Source organism: Plecotus auritus (genome assembly GCF_963455305.1).
Source record: "Plecotus auritus genome assembly, chromosome: 5".
NCBI classification, from domain to species: domain Eukaryota; kingdom Metazoa; phylum Chordata; class Mammalia; order Chiroptera; family Vespertilionidae; genus Plecotus; species Plecotus auritus.
The window spans coordinates 116,489,400-116,512,850 of NC_137776.1; the positions used below are offsets into that span (position 1 = coordinate 116,489,400).

Genomic DNA, 23,451 nt, shown 5'->3' on the forward strand with positions numbered 1-23,451 from the left:
GAAGGAGCTTGGAAGTGTTCCTTCCTCTTGAATTTTTTGGAATAGTCTGAGGAGGATAGGTTTTAGTTCTTCCTTGAATGTTTGGTAAAACTCTCCTGTGAAGCTGTCTGGCCCCGGGCTTTTGTTTGCTGGAATCTTTTTGATGACTGCTTCAATTTCATCCATAGTTACTGGCATATTGAGCTGTTTAGATTCTTCCTTATTGAGTTTTGGAAGGTTATATTTTTCTAGGAATATGTCAGTTTCCTCCAGGTTGTCTAGTTTGTTATAATAGAGTTATTCCTAGTATTTTTTAACAGTCCTTCATATTTCAGCGGCATCTGTTGTTATTTCACCTCTTTCCTTTCTGATTTTGTTTATTTGGGTCCACTCTCTTTGCTTCTTGGTGAGCCTAGCTAGAGGTGCATCAATCTTGTTTATCCTTTCAAAGAACCAGCTCTTTGTTTTGTTGATCTTTTGTATTGTTTCTTTGGTCTCTATGTTGTTTATCTCTGCCCTGATCTTTATTATTTCCTTCCTTCTGCTTACACTGGGCTTTTCTTGTTGCTCTTTTTCTAACTCTTTGAGTTGTTGGGTTAGGTAATTTATTACCATTGTTTCTTGTTTTTTGCAGTAGGCTTGTAGACCTATGAACTTCCCTCTCAAGACTGCTTTCGCTGTGTCCCATAGATTTTGGATTGTTGTGTTTTCATTGTCATTTGTTGCCATGATGTTTTTTATTTCTTCCTTGATCTCTCTGGTAACCCAGTCATGGTTTAATAGCATGCTGTTTAGACTCCATGTGTTTGATTTCTTTGGGTTGTTTTTATTGTAGTTGATTTCCAGTTTTATGCCACTGTGATCTGAGAAGATGCTCGATATGATTTCTATCTTCTTGAATTTGAGGAGACTCTGCCTTTGTCCCAACATATGGTCTATCTTTGAAAATGGCCCATGTGCACTTGAGAAGAATGTATATTCTGTGGCTTTGGGGTGAAATGTTCTGAAGATGTCAATTAATTCCATCTGGTCTAGTGAGTCATTTAGGATTGATGTTTCTTTGCTAATTTTTTTGTTTAGAGGACTTGACCAATGGTGATAGTGGGGTATTAAAGTCTCCTCCTATGATTGTATTGCTGTCAATCTCTCCCTTGATATTCTCCAGGAGATTTTTTATGTATTTGGGTGCTCCTGTATTGGGTGCATATATGTTTACCAGAGTTATTTCTTCTTGTTGGATTGCTCCCTTTAGTATTATGAAGTGGCCTTCCTTATCTCTTGTTATGTCCTTCAGCTTGAGATCTAATTTGTCAGATATAAGTATTGCTATCCCAGCTTTTTTTTCAGTTCCATTTGCCTGGAAAACCTTTTTTCATCCCTTCACCCTCAGTCTGTGTGCGTCTTTTTTTCTGAGGTGGGTTTCTTGTAGACAGCAGATATATGGGTCTTGTTTTCTTATCCAATCCGTTACCCTATGTCTTTTGATTGGGGCATTTAATCCATTTACATTTAAAGTTATTATTGATAGGTACTTATTTGTCGCCATTTTTATTCTTTACCCCTGAGTTCCTTCTTTGCTTCCTATTTCTTTTTTTTTTTTTTTTTTTTTTTTTTTTTTTTTTTTACAGCAGACCCTTTAGCATTTTTTGCATTGCTGGTTTGGTGGTAATAAATTCCCTTAGTCCTTTTTTGTCTGTGAAGCTCCTGATTTCACCTTCAATTTTGATTGATAGCCTTGCTGGGTACAGTTTTCTTGGATTCAGACCCTTCCTTTGCATGACTTTGTATATTTCATTCCATTTTCTTCTGGCCTGATGAGTTTCTGTTGAGAAAGCAGTCGCTAGTCTGATGGGGGTTCCTTTGTATGTAACTTTCTGTCTCTCTCTGGCCGCTTTTAAGGCTCTTGCTTTGTCGTTGTTGTTTGCCAATTTAATTATAATGTGCCTTGGCGTCGGTCTTTTGGGGTTCATTTTGCTTGGACTCTGTGAGCTTCTTGGATTTGTGTGGGTTTATTCTTCCCTATATCAGGGAAGTTTTCTGTCATTATTTCTTCAAACAGGTTTTCTATTCCTTGCTCAGTTTCCTTTCCTTCTGGAACCCCTATTATGCGGATGTTGTTTTGTTCCATGTTGCCCCAAAGTTCCCTTAGGCTCTCCTCCTGCTTTTTAATTTTTTTTTTTCTAGAAGCTGTTCTACTTGGGTATTTTTTCCTACCTTGTCTTCTAGCTCACTGATGCGGTCCTCTGCTTCTTCTAGTCCACTCTTGATGCTTTCTATTGAGTTCTTTACAGCAGCGATGTCATTTTTCATTTCTTCTTGGTTCTTCTTCATTTCTTCTTGGTTCTTATTCATATTGTTGAATTTGTCTTCCATTCTTTTCAGCCACCTTATGACCATTTCTCTGAATTCTTTCTCTGCAAAGTTGCTTGCCTCCATTTCGTTTACTTCCTTTTCTGGTGATGCCTGCTTTTCTTTCATATGTGGGCTGTTTCTTTGTCTCCCCATCGTCTCTCTTCTGCAGATGTCTGGTTATGTAGTTCTCTCTCTCCTTATCCCAGGCTAAATCTGACCTTTCCTTGGTGGGCTGTAGAGCTCCTCTGAAACCGCGTGTTTGTGCCAATTGGGGACCGGTGTTCTGGGGCTTGCAGCTCTTCGGTGGGTGCCGCAATTGTGGATTTTCAGGCTTCCAATAAGCTCCACTTTCCTTTTCAATATGATGCAGTCTCTGCGTCCGAGCCCATAGCTCCAGGAGGAGACCCAGCCGCAGTGGGGGCTGCCTGTTCAGGGGAATCCCATCTAGCAGTCCCCCACATTCTTCTGGAGTTTAGCTGTCCCTTAACTTGCCAACAAACACTCCTCGTGCGACCCTCAGCTGTTCTTTCTTTCTGCTCCGGGACAAGGCTCGGAACACATCTGTCTATTCCGCTGCCATTTTTCCCCCCCTTTGGAGTCTTAATCTCTTTATGTATATTTATCTCATCCCTTTCAACTAGACTGCAAACTCCCTGATTTAGCTTGAGTCAGATATATCATTCTTTATATCCCTCTTAGTAACTAACCACCTTCCATGTAGTACATCATAATCTGTTGTTAGACTTGTTATGTAAGGTAGTGATGCTAAGTGACTAAGTGTGTAACAAATTGGTAATCTTTCTAATCCCCAGGGAGTTGACGTGCTGTGACCCTAGAGCAGTCATTTATACATAGCTGTATTAGTCCCTATGTGCCGCGCCAGCACAGCCAAGGGTTCCGCAAGCCTGAGGGAGGGCCGGCAAAGGATGAAGAAAAGACAAAGAGAATAAGCTGGGTCTAGGTGGATCTTCTGTGGGTGACTGAGACCACAGAACAAATCCAGACTGTAATCTGATGCTCTATTTTGTAGTCATGGGCAAACAAGGTAATTTACAATGTTCTTGTAAGTTTCATTTGTTTGGGCAGCACTTGCTGCACCTCCCACAGCCCATTAGGTACCCAGTAAAGATCTAGGGAGCAGTCACAAGATCAAGCTTAATTATGCTAAGCGGGCTGTGCCCTCTAAGCTGGGACTTGTTTGCGGCTTTGCCAACAGGTCAGTCCGAGGCTTAACCCTATAACCGCTCCCTACATTCCTGTAGTTTGCATATTGAGAATGATTGATATTCTATTTAGATTACATATGTTTCATAGTGTGAAAATGTCCTCAGTCTTTAAGGCTTATTGATAGTGCGTTCCATTATCCTAATTGCATGAATGTTTCACTTCACCACAGATTTCTCACGGTAACAATTACTGATAAGTAGAAATGAAAACGGAGGATGAGGAAAGCAACTTAATATATTTGTTTCCCTCCCTTTCCTTCCTTGTTCTTCCTGTTAGTTAACATACTGTTATTAATGAAAACCTAATTAAACTTTTCCAAAGGTGATAGAAATCTTTGTAGTAGCTGATATATATTAGCTACTTAATATTTAATTTAAAACAATAGATACTTGAAATAGTGTGCACTCTGTAAAGTTCAACCTAGACACTACATGAAAATGAGTACCTTGACAACTATGTTCTAGGCCAGTGGTCGGCAAACTGCGGCTCGCGAGCCACATGCGGCTCGCAAGCCGCGGTTTGTCACTCTGTTGACAAATGAGTTTGCCGACCACTGTTCTAGGCTATGTTAGAGAACAAATGTATGTCTTATTTATTATCATGTCTTTCTAGTCTTAACAGGGGTTTCACAGAAATGCACTGTATGAGTGGCCACTCCAATTTTGTATCTTGTGTATGCATCATACCTTCAAGTGACGTATATCCTCATGGACTAATTGCCACTGGAGGAAATGACCATAATATTTGCATTTTCTCACTGGAGAGCCCAGCACCACTTTACATTCTAAAAGGTCACAAAAATGCTGGTGAGTATAGTGCTTTGGTGTGTTTCTATTGGGAAAAAAAAATTATCCTTTTGAAAGTAAAATTTACAGATAATTTTTTTCCTGTTTTTTTTTTTTTTTTTTTTTTTCTCATGTTTGTTAACCTATTGCTAATAGGCTTGGTAGTAAAAACCTTTTTTGGGTCAGAATTTTGTTTTATAACTTCTGTTACAAATTTACTGTTATTATTAGTAAAGTTTATTGTGCTTACACCGGGGTGGACCAAAAGTAGGTTTACAGTGGTAATACAGATAATACAGTAATTAATAAATAATAATACATGAATAAACTCTGTTTCCCATACTCAAAACTGTAAACCTACTTTTTGTCCACCCCTGTATATGTGTATTTAAAAAGTAAAGTGTTCAGCCCAACCAGTGTGGCTCAATGGTTGAGTGTAGACCTATGAACTAGGACAGTGGTCAGCAAACTCATTAATCAACAGAGTGAACAAGGAGGTCATGGTTTGATTTTAGGGGGCGTGCAGGAGGCAGCTGATGGATGATTCTCTCCCATCATTTTATATGTCTCTCCCTTTCTCTGAAATCAATCACAAAATATTTTTAAAGAAGACTAAAATGTTTAGTTATAAAAGGAAGAGGCTGTATAATTTTGATACACTTGTGATTTTGGATTTTCGGCTATTTTGTGCAAGGAATTTACTGAAGAAAATTAAGAGTATTTTTTAATCTTCTGGCTGTTATGTCTATATAGCAAAAACGGATGTGTTTATAGCTCTGGTATCATTGAAGAGAAATACTTTTGAATACCATTTTCTGTGATTTGTGTATACATTTCTGATTCTGAAATTCCTGAATTTGTGTATGGCTCAGCAGCTCTTTGTTATAAAACGATATGCTTAATCAGTGAAGTATGTGTACTTATTTTTTAATGTATCTAGAATATTTTGGAACATCTGTAAGCAAATAGTTTGGCCCATAAATACTTTAAACTTAATTTCATTGAGTTTATAAAATGCTTTTGTGTGTACGTATGTGAAATCTTCAATACAGAGTGATACAGATTTTTTTTTTTTACTTTCTTATAGAAATCTTCATTATATACAAAAGTAGAGTGGCCAGGCAAAATCTCATTTCTTATCAAATATCCAGTGAATGCTTACATTTCCCAGTTGTCTCATAAATGTTTTTTTACAGTTTAACTTGTGACCCAAACAAGGTTCACATGTCTTTCAGTCTGTCAGTTTGTTTCCTTTTCCCTCTCCATTGGAAACCAGCTTATTTACCTGTAGAATGTCCAACTATCTGAATTTTGCTGATTAGAGCCTTTTTGTTCCCTTTAACATGTTCCTCAATCCCCTATATGACTTGAAAGCTATTAGTTAAATCTAGAAGCTTGAACAGATACAGATTCAAGTTTTTGGCAAGAACACTTTATAAGAAGTATTGTGTATTTAACATATCCATCAAGAGGCACATAATATCGCTTTTTGTGATGTTGAGATTGATCAGTAGGTTCTAGTGTTGTACATCCATTCATTATAAAATTTCCATCAGCTTTTTAGCACCTATTGATGGTCATTGTATAGATCCAGTATTTCATTAATATTTGCAAAATGACTGTACTCTAATTCTGTCATTATTTCTGCATTTAATAACTAGCATTTTTCTATATAGAACTTTTCCACATCAACTCTTTGGTTACCATGTGAGAATTTTATGCAGAGAAGCCAGGTTAAATGCTTTCCTTGTCCCATCTCCCACTTCTTTTACTGGGTTTCAAAATAAGTTGGCTCCCGCCCTAACCGGTTTGGCTCAGTGGATAGAGCATCGGCCTGCTGACTGAAGGGTCCCAGGTTTGGTTCCCATCAAGGGCATGTACCTTGGTTCGGGCACATCCCCAGTAGGGGGTGTGCAGGAGGCAGCTGATCAATGTTTCTCTCTCATCCATGTTTCTAACTCTGTCCCTCTCCCTTCCTCTCTGTAAAAAATCAATAAAATATATTTTTTAAAAAAATAATAAGTTGGCTCCCTAACATCTTTTCCCCTCAGATTGTCCCACATTTGGCCATTGGAATACTTTAAATTGGCTCCTGTGACCAGAGAATAAATCTCCATCTCCTGCAGTGAGTGAGGATGCACTTTCCTGACACTGTAGGCTGAGAGGAGAGATCTAGTGTTTCACTGTGTTGTGTGCAGACTGTGAATCACTCTTCTCATTTTTCAAGTCCTTTGCTTAGCCCCATCCTTCATGGAACCAACAGTGGCTGCATACTGAGCCTCATAGTTGTTGTACCCTGTCACCCTACTCCTGAGTTCCTCTTGTGGGTGTTTAAATTATAACCTTCCCCCATTTGGCTAAGGCAGTTATGCTAGTTTCAATCTTATTTGGCCTTGTAGATTAATACCATTTATAGTATTACTGCAGACAATCTGCCATTTTTAATCACAATTCTGTCTTTTTTTGTTTGTTTGTTCCCATGTTTTTAGATGACTCTTCATTTATAATTTATAGCCTGTATAATTTTACATCAATAAAACATTTAATTAACCATTTCATTACTATTGAACACTTAGTTCCAGTTTTTTTTTGTCATAAAGTGACCCTAAATATCTATATAAACAGCATTTCAAAATCATTTGCATTGCCTTATGTGGTTTCTTAGATTGTGCAACCCACTTAATCCTGTTCCCTCATTTACAGATGAGGAACCTGAGGTTGAGTATATCTCTGTGATCAGACAGCTCAGAAGTGTCATCTCTAGTACTTGCATCAGGCAGTCTGACAACAGTCTTGATCAGTGCACACTTCTGCGTCTCCATTGAGTTAAGCCTTATTTGGCTAATATACTATCCCTGTGTTTTTTAAATTGCAATGCTTTAATAACTAACAAGATTGAACTTTTTCTATATATATGAATGCCTTTTTTTTTCCTTTAGTTTGTAGTCTTTCATCTGGAAAATTTGGGACATTACTTAGTGGCTCATGGGACACCACTGCTAAAGTCTGGCTGAATGACAAATGCATGATGACCTTACAGGTATAGTAGTTCTGTGTGAATGTGCTAGATAATAATTAAGTACGATGACTCAGTAGCAACTTAAATTAATATCCATTTTACTTTCAGGGTCATACAGCTGCAGTCTGGGCTGTAAAGATCTTACCTGAACAGGGCTTAATGTTAACTGGATCAGCAGACAAGACTATTAAACTGTGGAAAGCTGGAAGATGTGAGAGGACTTTTTCAGGTAATACAGGGTAGATAACTTTTATAATCTCATTGCTTCATATTTACTCAGATGGTCTTTTCCTCAAAGGTTTAGAACCTTGAAAGTGGTAGTTGAAAAACACCACCCACATATCTTTTTTTTTTTTTTTTTTTTTTTTAATCCTCACCCAAGGATATGTATTACTGATTTTTTTTTAGAGAGAGAGGGGAAGAGGGAGATAAACATCAATTGGTTGTCCCGTCCCCCCCAACCCCACACACGGCCCCACTGGAGATCAAACCTGCAACCTAGGTATGTGCCTTCACCAGCAACCTTTTTGTGCATGGGACAATGCTCCAACCAAGCCACACAGGCCAGGGCACCCACATATCTTTTTAAGATATAATGAGATCTCTCATTAAACAACCAGATTGAATAGTAAATAGGTAACTTATAGGCTACAATGTGTGCATGTGCTTCTATATGTAATTTGTGGATGCATTATGTTTTGCTTGTCCTTTGAACATGTTCAATTTGAAACTTCAAAGCATAAGCCTTATTGATGATAGATCATTAGTGTGAGCCTCATATATATGGAGGAATACATAAGTGCTTTTATTAATATTGGGATACATTGTTTAATAATACATTTCAAGCTCTGTGTATGTGATGGTTTAGGTGGGTAGTCTTTTTAAATCTCAGCTATTAAATAATTTCTACACTGAGGCATCTTCTGTGTAATATTAGTATTGTTGATTTATCTGTGGGGCACTTAGATTTTTAGTATGGATATTTTTGTTTTTTTTTTTGTTTCTTTTACTTACTTTTCTTAGAGCTCCTTCCCCTTTTTTAAAATGTTTTTATTGATTTTAGAGAGAGAGAAAAAGAGAGGGCGGGAGAGAAACAAACATCAGCTGCCTTCCGCATGACCCCCACTGCCAGGGATAGAGCTGATAACCCGGGCATGTGCCCTGACCAGGAATAGAACCTATGACCTCTTGGTGCATGGGTCTGTGCTCAACCACTGACCCACACTGGCCGGGCTTATTTACTATTTCAGAGTTGATCACCACCCTGGAGGGTAATACTGCAACGTGTTCCTTTGTGAAGATGAAACTATCTATAGATGGAAAATGGACAATGAGTTATAATATGCATCTGTTTTTGTTTCCATACATATATATATGTATCAAGTTGTTATTAATCAGTGATAGCTAATCTCAATTAGCAATACTGAGCATGGGAACGGTTTGGCTTCTGATCCTCTTTATTAGAACACTAGCTTCAGGGAATGTTTTATCCCTAAGAAAATGTAGTGATATATTCTACAAGACTTCAATTAACATTGAAAGAAATTGAATTTTATTAAGTATATCTCCAGTTACCTAATTAAAAACATAATGCAAGAAGTTTAGTCCATAAATTCTTATCCTTTTAAAAAATCAGTATAGTAGGTCCTTGGGTTGATTTTTGCCGTAATTCGGAACCCACCTACATAAGCACCTATGTCACTCACATGGAGCACATACACAGCAGTAATGAAGTGAAACAGTAAAAAGATTTAAAAGAAAGATAACAATTCCTGACCTTGTGGTAAATAAATAATAAAAAACATAAAGCACATATGTCAAAATGACGGAACTTTTTTTTTATAAATAAACTAGAGGCCCGGTGCATGAAATTGGTGCATGGGGCAGGGGTCCCTCAGTCCGGCCTGCACCCTCTCAAATCTGGGACCCCTCAAGGGATGTTTGAAACTGGCAGTCAGACATCCCTTTCGCAATCTGAGACCGCTGGCTCCTAACTGCTCACCTGCCTGACGGCCTGATTGCCCCTAACTGCCCTCCCCTGCCGGCCTGGTTGCCCCTAACCGCTGCTGCCTCAGTCCCCGCCACCGTGGCTTTGTGCGGAAGGACATCTGGATGGATGTCCGGAAGACGTCCGGTCTAATTAACATATTACCCTTTTTTTAGTATAGATTGTACAACATAAGCTTTAAGGTAGAGTTGCATTAGTAGAAATGAAGAGACATTTTATTAAAAAAGTATATTGGTTTGGTATGATTCAAATCCACTTGTTTATGACAGAAATCAAGCCTTGAAGAATAAGACTGCTTGCCCTAGATGGTTTTCTCAGTGGCTAGAGCTTCAGCCTGAGGACTGAAGGGTCCCAGTTTCGATTCTGGCCAAGGGCACATGCCTGGGTTGCGGGCTTGATCCCTAGTAGGGTGCGTGCAGGTGGCAACCTATCAATGATTCTCTCTCATCATTGATGTTTCTCTCTCTCTCCCTCTCCCTTCCTCTCTGAAATCAATAAAAATCGATGTAAAAAAATAAAAGAATAAGATTGCTTTGCTGTCAAAGCCAAGTAAGGTGTGTCATCCATTGTCCCTGATGAAGTGTGAGCAGCTTCAGTTGCTAAGCGACTTTGCTGGGTTCTTATCAAATAAAATCCGTGGAGAAGCAACTATGCCCACCATGCATTTAGGCTATAAAGACCGAAAGTTGGGGAGGACAGAGTGCTTCTGGGGCAGGAGACAGTGAGGGTCAGAGGCTGGGAGGCAGGGAAGACGCGGGAATGCCCAGAGCTTGGAAGTACCGGAGGGTCTGGGATATGCAAATCTGCTGGGGGCATTGTCAGGCCCAGCACTCGAGAGGGCAGGGGTGCGGTTCCAGGGAATCCCCTTCCTGCAAGGTTGTTCCTCCTCCCTTTAACCCCCTAACCTGTCCATTTGGATGAAGGGGGTGGGAAGCAGGTAACAATTCCTGGGCGGGACGCCCCTCAGTCCCGGATCTCTCCAGGGCGGGGGAGGGGTGTTTGTATTGGTTTATTTGATTCTTCTTACACATTGAAGAGGGTGGCAGGGGTAGTGTCTGCCAGGCATAGATTCCTTCTGCTTGCTTGCCAGAGCTGCCCCGTGTGATGCCTTTTCCCTTCCCCGCTGCCCCGAGCTAACACGCATGAGATCGCCAGGGACGAAACTGGGGCCCCCATTGTATTGCGTGGAGATTGCACTCCACAGGAACCTGCCTGATCCAGGGAGGGTTGGGGTCATTCACTGCTGGAAAGGCTTGATTTAAACCAAGCTGCCGCTTGGATAGGTGCAGGCTGAGCCGTTAGCAGAGGGTTTATCATCCCTTCTGGCTGTTTCCTTGGAAACCACAAACTCAAGATAGCAGGGGCCTTGTGCTTATCAGCGCCAGCTCTCCTCAGTCAGCTGCTGAATGTACTTCAAGGATGTACAATAATTTGTAAACGATACTAAAGTGTGTACAATTAAGTCAAAGCATTATGCAATTGTTTCCTATTAATTTGTACAATTGAGGGTCCTGAGTGTTTGAGGATGTCAGCTCCCACAGAGCTTAGTGATTTTAACTATTTAATTTAACCAAAGTCTCTAGTGACTCTTCCAGCTGGGGGGCCTCCGGGCGGGGCAGCACACCTCCGCTGGTGGCCACTGCTGCCAGGGGCCGCTCCTAGACCAGGCAGCGCGGTGTGCCTGCTTGCGACCCCCGGCCGGGCGGCCTCTGGGCTGGGCGGCGCCACAGGCCTGTGCGCGTTCCTGCCGGTGGCCACTTCTGCCAGGGGCAGCTCCACCTCAGCACCGGTCTGGGACGCCACGGGCTTGCTTGCGACCCCCAGCCATGTGGCCTCCAGGCTGGGCGGTACTGCGGGTCCGTGCACGCCCCCACTGGGACTGCTCCCAGGCCACACCTGACTGATCATGACTATTAAGCACCTGACTGGTTGTGACTAATTAGCATATCTGGGTTAATTAGCATATCCCTCTCTTATTATATAGGATGGGAGATGGTGACGTAACTATGAAACGACGTATGTCGAGTCCGACGTAACCTGAGGACTACCTATAATCATTGGTTTTTATTTTATCATTTTAATGCTTGTCCTATCTAATAAAGAGGTAATATGCCAATTAACCGTAACTCTGCAACAAAGATGGTGATGCGCACAGCCAATAAGGAGGGAATATGCAAATTGAGAGTCACTCCACAACAAAGATGGCAGCGGCTGGGCCGGGATGCTTGCATCGTCGACATGGCGATGACGCAGGAGTTCTGCCCTGCCCGCAGAGGGCCTTTGGGCAGCACGCAGATGCGGAGGCACAGAGTGGCCAGGGCGGGGCGGGATGCCTGGCTTCGTCACCCTGGGCAGCGCAATCTGGGCCAGTGGGCAGCATGCGGAGGCGCGGAGTAGTTGGTGGGTGGGGCAGGCGCCAGGCTTCGTCGGAGCGGCCGGTGGGCGGGCGGGACACGCTGGCCTCCAGTGGGCAGCGTGCTCCAGGCCGGTAGGCAGCACACGCAGGTGCGGAGCAGCTGGTGGGCGGGGTGGGACACCCTGGCCGCTCCAGGCTGGTGGGCAGTACATGGAGGTACAGAGCAGCCCGCTGCCCACCAGCCCGAAGCGCGCTGCCCACCGGCCGCTCTGCACCTGCGTGTGCTGCCCACGTGCCTGGAGCACACTGCCCAAGGTGATGAAGCCAGGCGCCCTGCCCCGCTTCTGGCTGGTGGGCAGTGCGCGCAGGCGCGGCGGGGCGGGACACCAGCCTTCGTCGCCTTGGGCAGCACGCTCCGGGTGCGTGGGCAGCACATGCAGGCGCAGAGCGGCCAGTGGGCAGCGCACTTTGGGCTGGTGGGCAGCGGGCGCAGGCGTCCCGACCTGCCCAGGCCACTCTGGGTCTGTGGGCAGCGTGTGCAGAGAGCCTCTGGGCGGGGGAAGCGGGACGGCAGAGGGTGGCCTGTACTCCCCACATGGCGGCGGTGGCAGTCGTGAGCGCACCACGCAGAGCCTGCAGGCAGAGCTGAAGTAGCGCCTACAGGCCATCAGCGCCGAGAAGTGGCTGCACAAGTCCCGCCTCCTGGCCCAGAAGGTGCGCGATCGCAGGGACAGCCACCGTGCCAGGCTAGATTGACGTCCTCCTGGCTGCGCCACGGGGGTTTGTGGATTTGCGCAGCCGCAGGCCTCTGATTCACGCATCCTCTCCTCCCCCCCCCCCCCCCCAGCATTCAAACGTCCCCCAGCGTGCTGTCACCCATGCATGCCTGCAACAGTCCCGGACCATGGCACGCACAAGTCCCCCCCACCCCTCCACCGCACTTCATCAACTCCAGCATGCCTATGTCCCCCACAGGACATGTGCACACTCCCTCCTGCATGCTCACGTCCTTTAGAGAGTGTCTGGGTGTTCTGGGTGCTGAGGGTGGGCGCCTGTGAGATGACAGTGAGAGGGCGGAGTGGTGATGCCCTGTTCCCGCAGAGGCCAGTGCAGCGACAAGATCACCTCCATGGGGCTAATGCAGGTGCTGAGGCGGGAGCAGGTGCGGACAGACACACCAGTTGGGCGTGGGCGGCCCTCACTGAGGTGCCTTCAGTCAGTGTTCAAGATCAGGAACCCAGAGGAGGCGAGGAGTTCTGTCCTCTCAGTGAAACGGTGGCATAGTCTGGGCGACTGCAGAGGAGGAATGTGCACTTTGGGTGCCGGCACCCATGAGTGAAGGCTGCCCTGCCTGAGCCTCACTCACTTGGGGCCTAGCGCACTCCTGCCAGGCAGCAGGTGACAGGACGTGCTTTTCCGAGTTAATGAGAGAAAACATTGATTCTCCCGTTGCCTGCGAAGGTGGAAAGTGGAGTGGGGAGACATGTGGGGAATGAGTTGAGGTTCCCTGTCTGGGGGTTCCAACTCCACCGTTGGCTCCTTTCACCGCTGACTAGAGATATACAGGGTGTCCCCCCAAAATGTATACACACTTTGACTACCTACTAATTCCAATGGGTTTAAGCATGAAAAGAAAGAAACAACAATGGAGCTGTCATCTGTTAAAAGTGCATGCACAAACCCGCAGTCGGACATTCCCCGAGGAGTCCCAGATTGGAGAGGGTGCAGGCCGGACTGAGACCCCCTCCCCCCCCGTGCACGAATTTCATGCACGGGGCCTCTAGTCCTATCTAATAAAAGAGTAACATGCAAATTAACCATCACTTCACATAAAATGGTCGTGCCCACAGCCAATAAGGGGGGAATATACAAATTTTGACGGGCCAAAATGGCAGCACCGGCCAGAGCCACGGATCCTGCAGAGAGGATGGGGGAAGGTTTGGGATCCTGGGTCGCCCCAGCAATCCAGGACACCAAGCCTGACGCAAGAGCTGAGTGGGAGAGTGCGGGGAAGGCTTGGAATCTTGGGTCACCCCAGCAATCCAGGATGCCAAGCCTGACAGGAGAGCAGAGCGGGAGATGGGCTGTGAGGCTTGCCGTCCTGGATCGCCCCAGAGCAGAGTGAGAGATGGGCGGGAAGGCCAAGCCTGATGGGAGAGCTGAGCGGGAAGGCTTGGCATCCTGGATCGCTGGGGAGTGCAGTCGGGACCAGGCCTGCAGAGGAGGGCAGTTAGGGGAAAACAGGCTGGCAGGAGAGCAGTTAGACATCAATCAGCCTAGCAGGGGGGTGGTTAGGGGTGATCAGGCTGACAGGCAGAAGCGGTTAGGGGCAATCAGGCAGGCAGGCAGGCAGGCAGGCGGGCGGGTGGTTGGGAGCCAGCAGTCCTGGATTGTGAGAGGGATGTCCGACTGCCCGTTTAGGCCCGATCCTACCGGGATCGGGCCTAAACGGGCAGTTGGACATCTCTTGAAGGGTCCCAGATTGGAGAGGGTGCAGGCTGGGCTGAGGGACACACCCCCACTCCCTGTACACGAATTTCGTGCACTAGGCCTCTAGTATTTATATAAATTGTGAAATGTTCCCAATGATAAATCAATGCTTGGCTTAATCTTTGCATTTTGGCTTAATTGGAGAGGTAGAAGTTTAAATTTGATGGAATCAAGAGATGTAGGATAGCCCAGCCCATAGCTCAATTGGTGGAGCTTCATCTTGTATACCAAAAGATTGCCGCTTTGATTCCCAGTCAGAGCGTATACCTGGGTTGCAGGCTTGATCCCTGGTTGAGGTATGTATGGAAGGCAGCTGATTGATGTTTTTAGCTCTCCCTTCCTTTCTCTAAGTGTGTCCTCGGGTGAGGATTAAAATATAAATACTTTTTTTAAAAAAAGAGGTAGGATAATAAATCAGGAAACTTGAATTCCTGTTTTAGTTTTGCCACTAATCTTGTTGTTTTAGAGAAAGTAATCTCTCTCAACCTATTTTTGCATATTTTTGTAAAGTTTACTTTTCTTTGATGGATTTAATATTTCAAACTTCAAATAATTACAGTCTTTTGTAATCTTAGTTTTTAATTTTCTCTGGTGTTTTATTATTAATTTCAGTATTGTGTGGTAAGAAACTTAAGGGATATTTATTCCTTGTTATGTTTTCTGTTATATTTGAATATTGTGTATGTTATGAATTAATCTTGTTACTGGGGAAGAAAAGTTGAACTGTCAGGTAAAAAAGGAGAGTTGTGGAGATCAAAATTCTGTTTCTGGAAGGTTTGAAGAAAGAATTTGGAGAAGGTGTGATGAATATAAAATAACTTCCCAAGACTGGTAACAAAAAAGATATGGCCAAATCTGAAATATAAATTTTGGTTACCAGGTTTTTCTACTGAAAATTGAATTTTTCAAATTTGAAATCACGCTTTACTATTCACTGATGTGTTTTACAATGTTTATGAAATAACATAGAGCCATCACCCAAATAATCTATTTTATTGATTGACATAAATTTTTTAATACAGGGCATGAAGACTGTGTAAGAGGTTTGGCAATTTTGAGTGAAACAGAATTTCTTTCATGTGCAAATGATGCCAGTGTTAGAAGGTGGCAAATCACTGGCGAGTGTCTCGAAGTCTATTTTGGACATACAAATTATATTTATAGCATATCTATCTTTCCAAATTGTAAAGGTAAGATTATTTTATATCATCTATTTAAAATTTTGTATTAACCTTAGTTCTGTCTCATTCTTAAGGTGAGGGAAGAACTGATGACTTAAATCAATTTACTAATTGTAACTTGAATGATTTAGTGACTTCATATTTTTTCCTAAAGGAGAAAATGATATGATCATATTTATATTATTTTACATTTGATGGTTGTGAGAAGTTCTTAAGTATCTGAGGAAAGGCTTTACATAATTTATTGGTGTTTAGTATGTAAGATGAAAAATATATAAAAACCTGTGTGTTTTTTTTTTCAGTTGTATAAAAGTGACAAATACATAGAATCTAAAACTATAATTTACTTTAGAGTTAAAAAAATCTGTCTAGAAAGATGGTATATATACATGTACTTAATTGTATTTATTCAACCTAATTTTTTCTGTATCAATTTTAGATTTTGTGACAACAGCAGAAGACAGATCTCTGAGAGTCTGGAAAAATGGAGAATGTGCTCAAACAATCCGACTTCCAGCTCAGTCTATATGGTGCTGCTGTGTGCTAGACAATGGTGACATTGTGGTTGGTGCAAGGTATTTATTTTCTAGTCGATCAATAAATAATATGTGTCTAGGACTGTGGTGGGCATTAGAGTGCACAGAGATAAGCCATAAGGAATTTCAGGTGGATTGGAGAGACCCTATGCACGATTCTGGTACTGAACAAAAGTAGTTGGCATAACAGCTTTTACACTAATGATGATGGATTTATTATGTCAGTACTGTACTGTAAATTGTACTGTGAAAGAAAAGGATAAAGCTGCAAACTTTTGGTGATTGGAAGTATGCATTAAGAACAATGGGGACAAGGGAGAACTGGTTTGGTGCAGAAGGTGATGGTTGTGAAGCCCAAGTGGTGATCAGCCACATCATGCCAGTGCATCATGGGCAGCTGGACAGGAGCCTAACCACTGGCATTGAAGATACAAGATTTGCACAAAAAAGTCAAGTGATGGGCCACCTTTCTCTGAGGGAGGAGCATAATAGGGGAGGAGCAAAAAACTAAAGACTGAATCTTGTGATATACTGTGGGTAGATAAAGATAAGCCTGTAGGTAAAGTGGAAAAAGAAATCCAGATGTTGAAATTCAGGGATGGTAAAGGAGAGATTTTGGAGGGAGAGAGTGATCAGTGTCAATAAGTACATGAGGGATTAAGGATGGAAAGTTGTAAAAGCTTTTGGATTTGGTTTAAAAGATGTTCTTAGTAACTTTACCATCAGATTTTGGTAGAAAACGATAGAAGGGAAATAGGTAACAATGGATGAAGGATTATAGACCACTCTGACATTGAAAGCAAGAAGAAGAAAAAACAGTAAGGGAGAGAGGGCCTTTAAAGTGGAAGTGTTTTTCTTTCTCTCTGTGCCAGCAGTTGATTTGTTGGCTTAGTTTTCCCACTCCTTAGCATATTTAAAGTTATCTGGAAAGTCTGGGAAAATCAGTCTTTATGGTGCTGCTATGTGCTAGACAGTGGTGACATTGTGGTTGGTGCAAGGTATTTATTTTCTAGTCAAACAATAAATAATATGTGTCTGGGACTGTGGTAGGCATTAGAGTGCACAGAGGTAAGCCATAAGGAATTTCAGATGACTTGGAGAGACCGTATGCATGATTCTGGTACTGAACAAAAGTAGTTGGTATAACAGTTGAAGAAAAATAAACGAATTGAAAGGCTGAAATTGCTGTTCATGGAAGGTTATGCAAGAAACAAAATTTTCTATAGAATTAGTACATTTGAAAGTGGCTAACTTGCCTCCCCACTCCAAAATTTACAATTGAGAAATCATGGAAATGAAGTCAGTTTTCTGAGATTAGAGGTTAGGACCAAAGGTGCCATCTAGACCAAACCCTTTGATTTGGGGTTATACTGCTAGTTCATGGCATGTGAAAGGCTGACTCCATGTTTCCCTGAGGAACAGATACTGAGCATCTGCTACCTGCTAAGTCCTATGTTGGGTATTCCTACCTTTAATAAAGTAAACCCACCCACTACCCTTTGTATACCATAACACCTAAGTAATATTGATTTTTAAGACATACACTTTATCTCAAAATTCTTATGATAGTAAGTATTTAACTTGGAATTAAAATTTATGTTAAATACATATTTCTCTGACCTTTGCCAATAACTTTTCCCTAGTCTTTTTTTTAAAATATAGTGCCTTTTCTCATTGATTGATTTTTAAAGAGAGAGGAAGGGAAAGAGAGAGAAACATTGATTTATTGTTCCTCTTATTTATGCATTCATTGGTTGATTCTTACATGTGCCCTGGCAGGGGATCAAACCCACAACCTTTGAGTATTGGGATGATGCTCAAATCAACTGAGCTCCCCAGTTGATTACTTTACTAGTAAAAAATAATAGAGGGCAGTGTGTGCTCAAGTCAGCATAGTGCAATACTCAGCAATAAATACATAGTAACATTTCTCATGTTCACAAAGATTATTTTTGCTTCGGATCATTCAGGTGTGATAATGTTAATATGCTATGGCAATGACTTAAAATCAGTTTTTCTTTATAGTGATGGTATCATTAGAGTGTTTACAGAATCAGTGGATCGGACAGCGAGTGCGGAAGAAATCAAGGCTTTTGAAAAGGAACTGTCTCAGGCAACCATTGATCCCAAAACTGGTGATTTAGGGAACATTAATGTGGAGCAGCTTCCTGGGAGGGAACATCTGAATGAACCTGGTAAATATTTCCGTGTTATCTAGTAGTAAAAATTGTTAGCAGTTATTCCAAAATTTTGGAGTGATTAAAGTGATAGGGAAAAAGGTTGTTTTGCTAATCATTTAGTGTAGAAGTCAATGGTGGGTAAAACTGCTGACTCCCTAGTACACAAATCAAAGCAGTTGCATCAGACTGTCTGGTAGTCGTGTTCTTCACCAACATACAGTTGTAGTTTAAAAAAAAAAAAAAGCCATCTGCCCTCATATGTCCTTTATGAAGCATTAAACATTAATTTTATTACATCTTCACCCCTTTAGTAAATTTAAAAAAATATTCTGGGTGACAGAATGTAAGTTACACATGTAGTGCACCAAAGTTCCGTGGCATCTGGAAGATCAGTATTTGTGCAGTCATTCACTTTGTAGGCTGAACTATTTGCTTTTCTCATGGAATGCCATTTTTATTTCACAAATCAACTATTTATTCAGGCTTGGGTATTTGGCAGGTATTTTTAAAAAATGAACAAACTGAGCTTGTCACTTTAAGGAAAACAACTGATGATATTTATTGCCAAAAATAAAATTCAAACTTCCTACTGTGAATTGAAATTTTAGAAAATCTGTAACTGCACACCAGGAGTTTAATAGTTTTCTAATGCTTACAAGACTGTTCTAATGATATCAGTTGTACTATTAACAGTGTGATCTTTTTTTTTTTTTTAATCTCACCCAAGGACATTCCATTGATTTCTGGAGAGTGGAAGTGTGGGAGGAAGGGGAGACGAGAGAGAGACAGAGACAGAGACACATTGACTGGCTGCCTTCCACACACACTCCTACCAGGGCTGGGGAACCTGCAACTGAGGTACATGCTCCTGATCGGGAACGGAACCCAGGACCCTTAGGTCTGCAGGCCGACACTCTAACCACTGAGTCAAACTGGCCAGGGCAACAGTGTGATTTTTTTATATTAAATGATAAAATGTGTAAACATGTGGATGATCTGCATAACTCATTTAATCAATATTTTCCAAATGCCAGTTCATGGTGTTAATAAAATTGTGAATGGGTAAAAGACATGTTCGAAGTGTAAGAGAGACCAATGGATTTTAGTTTAATAGAGCATGATAAAGTCATTGGTGTGGTTTCAGATTCTAGATTGTAACCTTTAAGGACCTACTACTTGCACAATACCCATATTTTTTCTGAAAAGGCTATTAAGCTAGTCTTCCCTTTCTTAACTTTTTTTTTTTTCTTTATATACTTCAACCAGAACAACAGATTGAATGCACAGGTGGGTATGGTAAATCCAGCCGTCTTCTATTAGGAGAGACAGTAAAGAGATTTACAAAAATGGAAAACACTGCCAGTCTTTTCACTGAATTTCTAAAAAGAAACTTACTTTTTATTAAAATGTTTATTCAGTATGTAATGGATCTATTACTGTTTTTCAGGAAGTAAATATATTCTCATTTTTAATTTCAAATCCAATAAATTAGTTGATACAACCCACATTAAAAGACGATCTTTGGGCTTCTGAATAACTTTTATAACTATATAAAGAGATTTGAAACTAAAACTTTGAGAACTGCTTCATTAATACCATGTTTTGATATTTTTATAATTCTTTACAAAATATAGTCTTTTTGTCATTATGTATATACATACAAGAAATATTTACGAAGTGCCTAATGTGTGCCAGGCATTTTTCTAAGATCTGGGAATACAACAGATAACAAAAGATACAAAAATCTCTGTTCTCACAAATTTATATTCTACATGAGGAGACAGATAATTAAAAAGTAAATATAGATGTCAGATAACAAGTAAAGTACTATGGGAAAAATAAGGCCATGGCTGTGACTGTTTTATCATATCAAATAAAGTGGTCAGGAAATGTGTAATAGGATAGCACTAGCTGCTGTAACAGATAAACCTTGAAATGTCAGTGGCTTAACAAGAAAAGTTTATTGCACATTTAAAGCTCGGTTGATGGCAGAGTATGTTGGAGCATGTTTGTAGAATAATTTTGCTCTTTGGGGTCATGGGGACCCAGGCTGATGGAAAGCACCATCTTCAACATGTGATGTCAAAGGTTCCTTGCTTATAGACTGTTACCACTGCCCCAGGGTAAGAGGGAGGGTAGACAATGATGGAAAAGGCCTAGAATAGGCTTGTATCACACCCACCCAGATACCACTGATTGTATACTCAGTGTGTAACCCCGAGGGAAGGCAAGAGGCAAGGGGGCTGAATAGAGAAGTCTCTGACCTGACAGCCACAGCTCTACTCTATGGAATAGGAGCCTGACTCTGGAGGACAGCAGGGTCTTTCCCACTGCAGGCTTTGCTGAGAACTTGACATTCAGTTAAGTCTAAGGAGACAAGGGAGCAAATCTTGTACTTGTGTGAAGAGTGTCAGAGGCAGATTAAATAGCTAGTGCAAATACTCCATGGCTGAAGTAGGATGGTGGGATGAGGGAAGGAATAGTGGAAGGTGAGGTCAGAGAGGATGGGAGAGGCAGATTATGTTTGGCCTTGTACACCACTTCAGTGACATAGTCTTTTATCAGGGGTGAGTTGGGAAGCCATTGAAGGGTCTTCAGCTGAGATGTGTCAGGAGCTCCTTAAACTTTTGCAAGAATTTCTGTGGTTGCTGGGTTGTATATAGACTGCAGGGGACCCCAGGGCAGTAGTAGGAGGCCGTGGAATAATTCCAGCTGAGAAACGATGGTGGCTTATACCACAGGTATTGCTGGAGATAGTGGGGAGAAACAGTTTTCTAGATATATTTAAAGACAGTTGATAGAATTTGCTAAAGGATTGACTATGTGGCTGCAAGAAAGAGGAATCAGACTTGATACTTTGGGCCTGAAAAGCTAGAATAATGGAGACCCTACTGGAATGAAAGTGTTGTCAGAAGATAGTAATAAAACTTGTTCTAATTTTGATGGGCTAGCTGTTTTCTAGAATCAAATTTTTTAACCTTTATTTAATAGCTTCCTTTAACCACTTTCCAGTACAATTTAAAATAATCTTTTGATTGATAAAATTTTCTACTAAACCAAAATACACATTCTCTTTTATGTATAAACCTTAATGTTAACAATTTTCTGTCTAAATGTTTTTGAATTTTATTTTCCTGTTCTATATTTGATTCTCAAAATTTTTATTTTAAGGTTCCAGAGAAGGACAGACCCGTCTAATCAGAGATGGGGAGAGAGTCGAAGCCTATCAGTGGAGTGTTAGTGAAGGGAGGTGGATAAAAATTGGTGATGTTGTTGGCTCATCTGGTGCTAATCAGCAAACATCTGGAAAAGTTTTATATGAAGGGAAAGTATGTTGACTTCTACTTTCTAAATACCTTTATCTTAAAGTATTCAACAAATTATTAAAGGTTTTCTTTTCCCTTTCTCCATGCTAATACAATTTTCTTCATGTTTTAACATTTAAAAATATATTTCAATGGGGAAATTCTCTTTTCCCTGTCTTGAATTAGATTTTTTAAGAATCTCTTTCCATGTAGGGAGGGCTGCATTTCACAGACAGATTCGGCATTATTCATTTTTTAGTCGTAACCATATATAAGCTGTCCCCAACCATTTTGGATTAGGAGCTTCTGTGCTGCCTTTCATCTACTGTAATGCTGCATGCCTATATTTAACTTGTAAAGGCAGAAGGGACCCTCAGGGCAGTGCTTACAATGCCAGAATGTTTTGGTGAGCATGGTAACAGCTAATACTTTTGGCCTTGAGATCAGCCAATTGGAAACCCCTTTGGCCTCAGAATTAATGTTGTCATAATCTTTCCCCGTCCTCCAGCCCCAGTGAAATGCTAATGTTGCAGCACACTCAAGTAGTTGCTGTTATGATATGCCAAGTGAAGATTTTAACAATGCACTTTGGAGAAAGTTTAAGTACTATAATTATTAAAGTAAAGAACACATAAAATCTGTGTTATATATGTCATTAACACATATGAACATACAAGTTAGTAATCATTTATCTCCTTTTTATATTCCTATTAAAGGAATTTGATTATGTTTTCTCAATTGATGTCAATGAAGGTGGACCATCCTATAAATTGCCATATAACATCAGTGATGATCCCTGGTTAACTGCATACAACTTCTTGCAGAAGAATGATTTGAATCCCATGTTTTTGGATCAAGTGGCAAAATTTATTATTGATAACACAAAAGGTCAAATGTTGGGACTTGGGAATACCAGTTTGTCAGATCCATTTACAGGTAAGTTGGGGTTTGTATTAAGTCTTAAAGTGCTTCTTTTCATCAGTGTTGGTTAATTTTCTTTTTCTGATGTGTTTAAATGCCCATTATGATTAGCTGTTTAAATAAAAACCAAGATCCTGCAGTAGATTTTTACTTCACATTCATATTTGCAAGCCTCAAATTTTATAGTAATTCTGTACTTATAAAAATGATTATAAATGGTCCTGTTACAAAAATATAGCCACACTGTAAACTAAGTAATTTTAAGAAACTTTAATTTAGTCATTTGACATAAAAAGAAACTTCTATTTTCCTTTATATAGTTAACTTTTAAAAATATATATTTTTTGTGATGAAATTTACCAGTTTTCACATGAGGCTAAATTGATTAGTTGTGCATCACATCTAAGACTGGACTGTGGGTATTTAGATTTTATATGTGATTTATATTCTACATGTTCATTTTAAGTCAGTTGTTTGTAACATAGCATAGTATCTAAAATTTTGCAAGTGGGATTAGGTTCTCATGCCAGTCCATAAATTATAATGCTAGTAGTATTAGCCTGAATTCTGGGTCCCAGGAATCAAAGCCATGCATGGTATAGGACAGGGGTGGGCAAACTTTTTGACTCGAGGGCCACAATGGGTTCTTAAACTTGACTGGAGGGCCGGAACAAAAGCATGGATGGAGTGTTTGTGTGAACTAATATAAATTCAAAGTAAAGGAGCGGAGGGGAGAGCAAGAGAACCGGATAGAACAGCTGGATCCGGCCCGCGGGCCGTAGTTTGCCCACGGCTGGTATAGGATGAAATAAAATGCTTCTTCTTTTCTTAGGTATAGAGCAAGCTCTAAATAAAATTTTGAAATTGGTACTGAATTGTTAATGTTTTGCTGTGGTTCGTTTGACTCCATTTTTCATATGCTGCTATTGTTCTTGTTTTATAAGGAAGGGTCCCATGTCTTCTTCCTGTCTCAAGTCCTTATATAGGTCTGTCCTTTTTTCTTCTTCCCCGATAGACACTCCATGTCCCCAAATTTTCTCCTCTTTTCAAAATTCCATCATCAGTTCATATAATAAAGCTAATTTCATCTGCATGTTGCCTTGAGCAGGATG

General features: G+C 41.2%; 1 protein-coding gene across 1 annotated transcript in view; it reads left to right on the forward strand.

Annotated features, from left to right (window-relative positions):
- The window catches only part of PLAA (phospholipase A2 activating protein), a 43,727-nt gene that overhangs the window by 9,406 nt on the left and 10,870 nt on the right, over window positions 1-23,451 (forward strand). Inside the window, exons 2-9 of the mRNA XM_080668592.1 lie at window positions 4,171-4,364; window positions 7,283-7,383; window positions 7,471-7,591; window positions 15,239-15,406; window positions 15,837-15,972; window positions 17,959-18,128; window positions 21,285-21,442; window positions 22,135-22,354. Coding sequence (XP_080524718.1) covers window positions 4,171-4,364; window positions 7,283-7,383; window positions 7,471-7,591; window positions 15,239-15,406; window positions 15,837-15,972; window positions 17,959-18,128; window positions 21,285-21,442; window positions 22,135-22,354 — 1,268 coding nt within the window. The remainder of the gene's footprint in view (window positions 1-4,170; window positions 4,365-7,282; window positions 7,384-7,470; window positions 7,592-15,238; window positions 15,407-15,836; window positions 15,973-17,958; window positions 18,129-21,284; window positions 21,443-22,134; window positions 22,355-23,451) is intronic.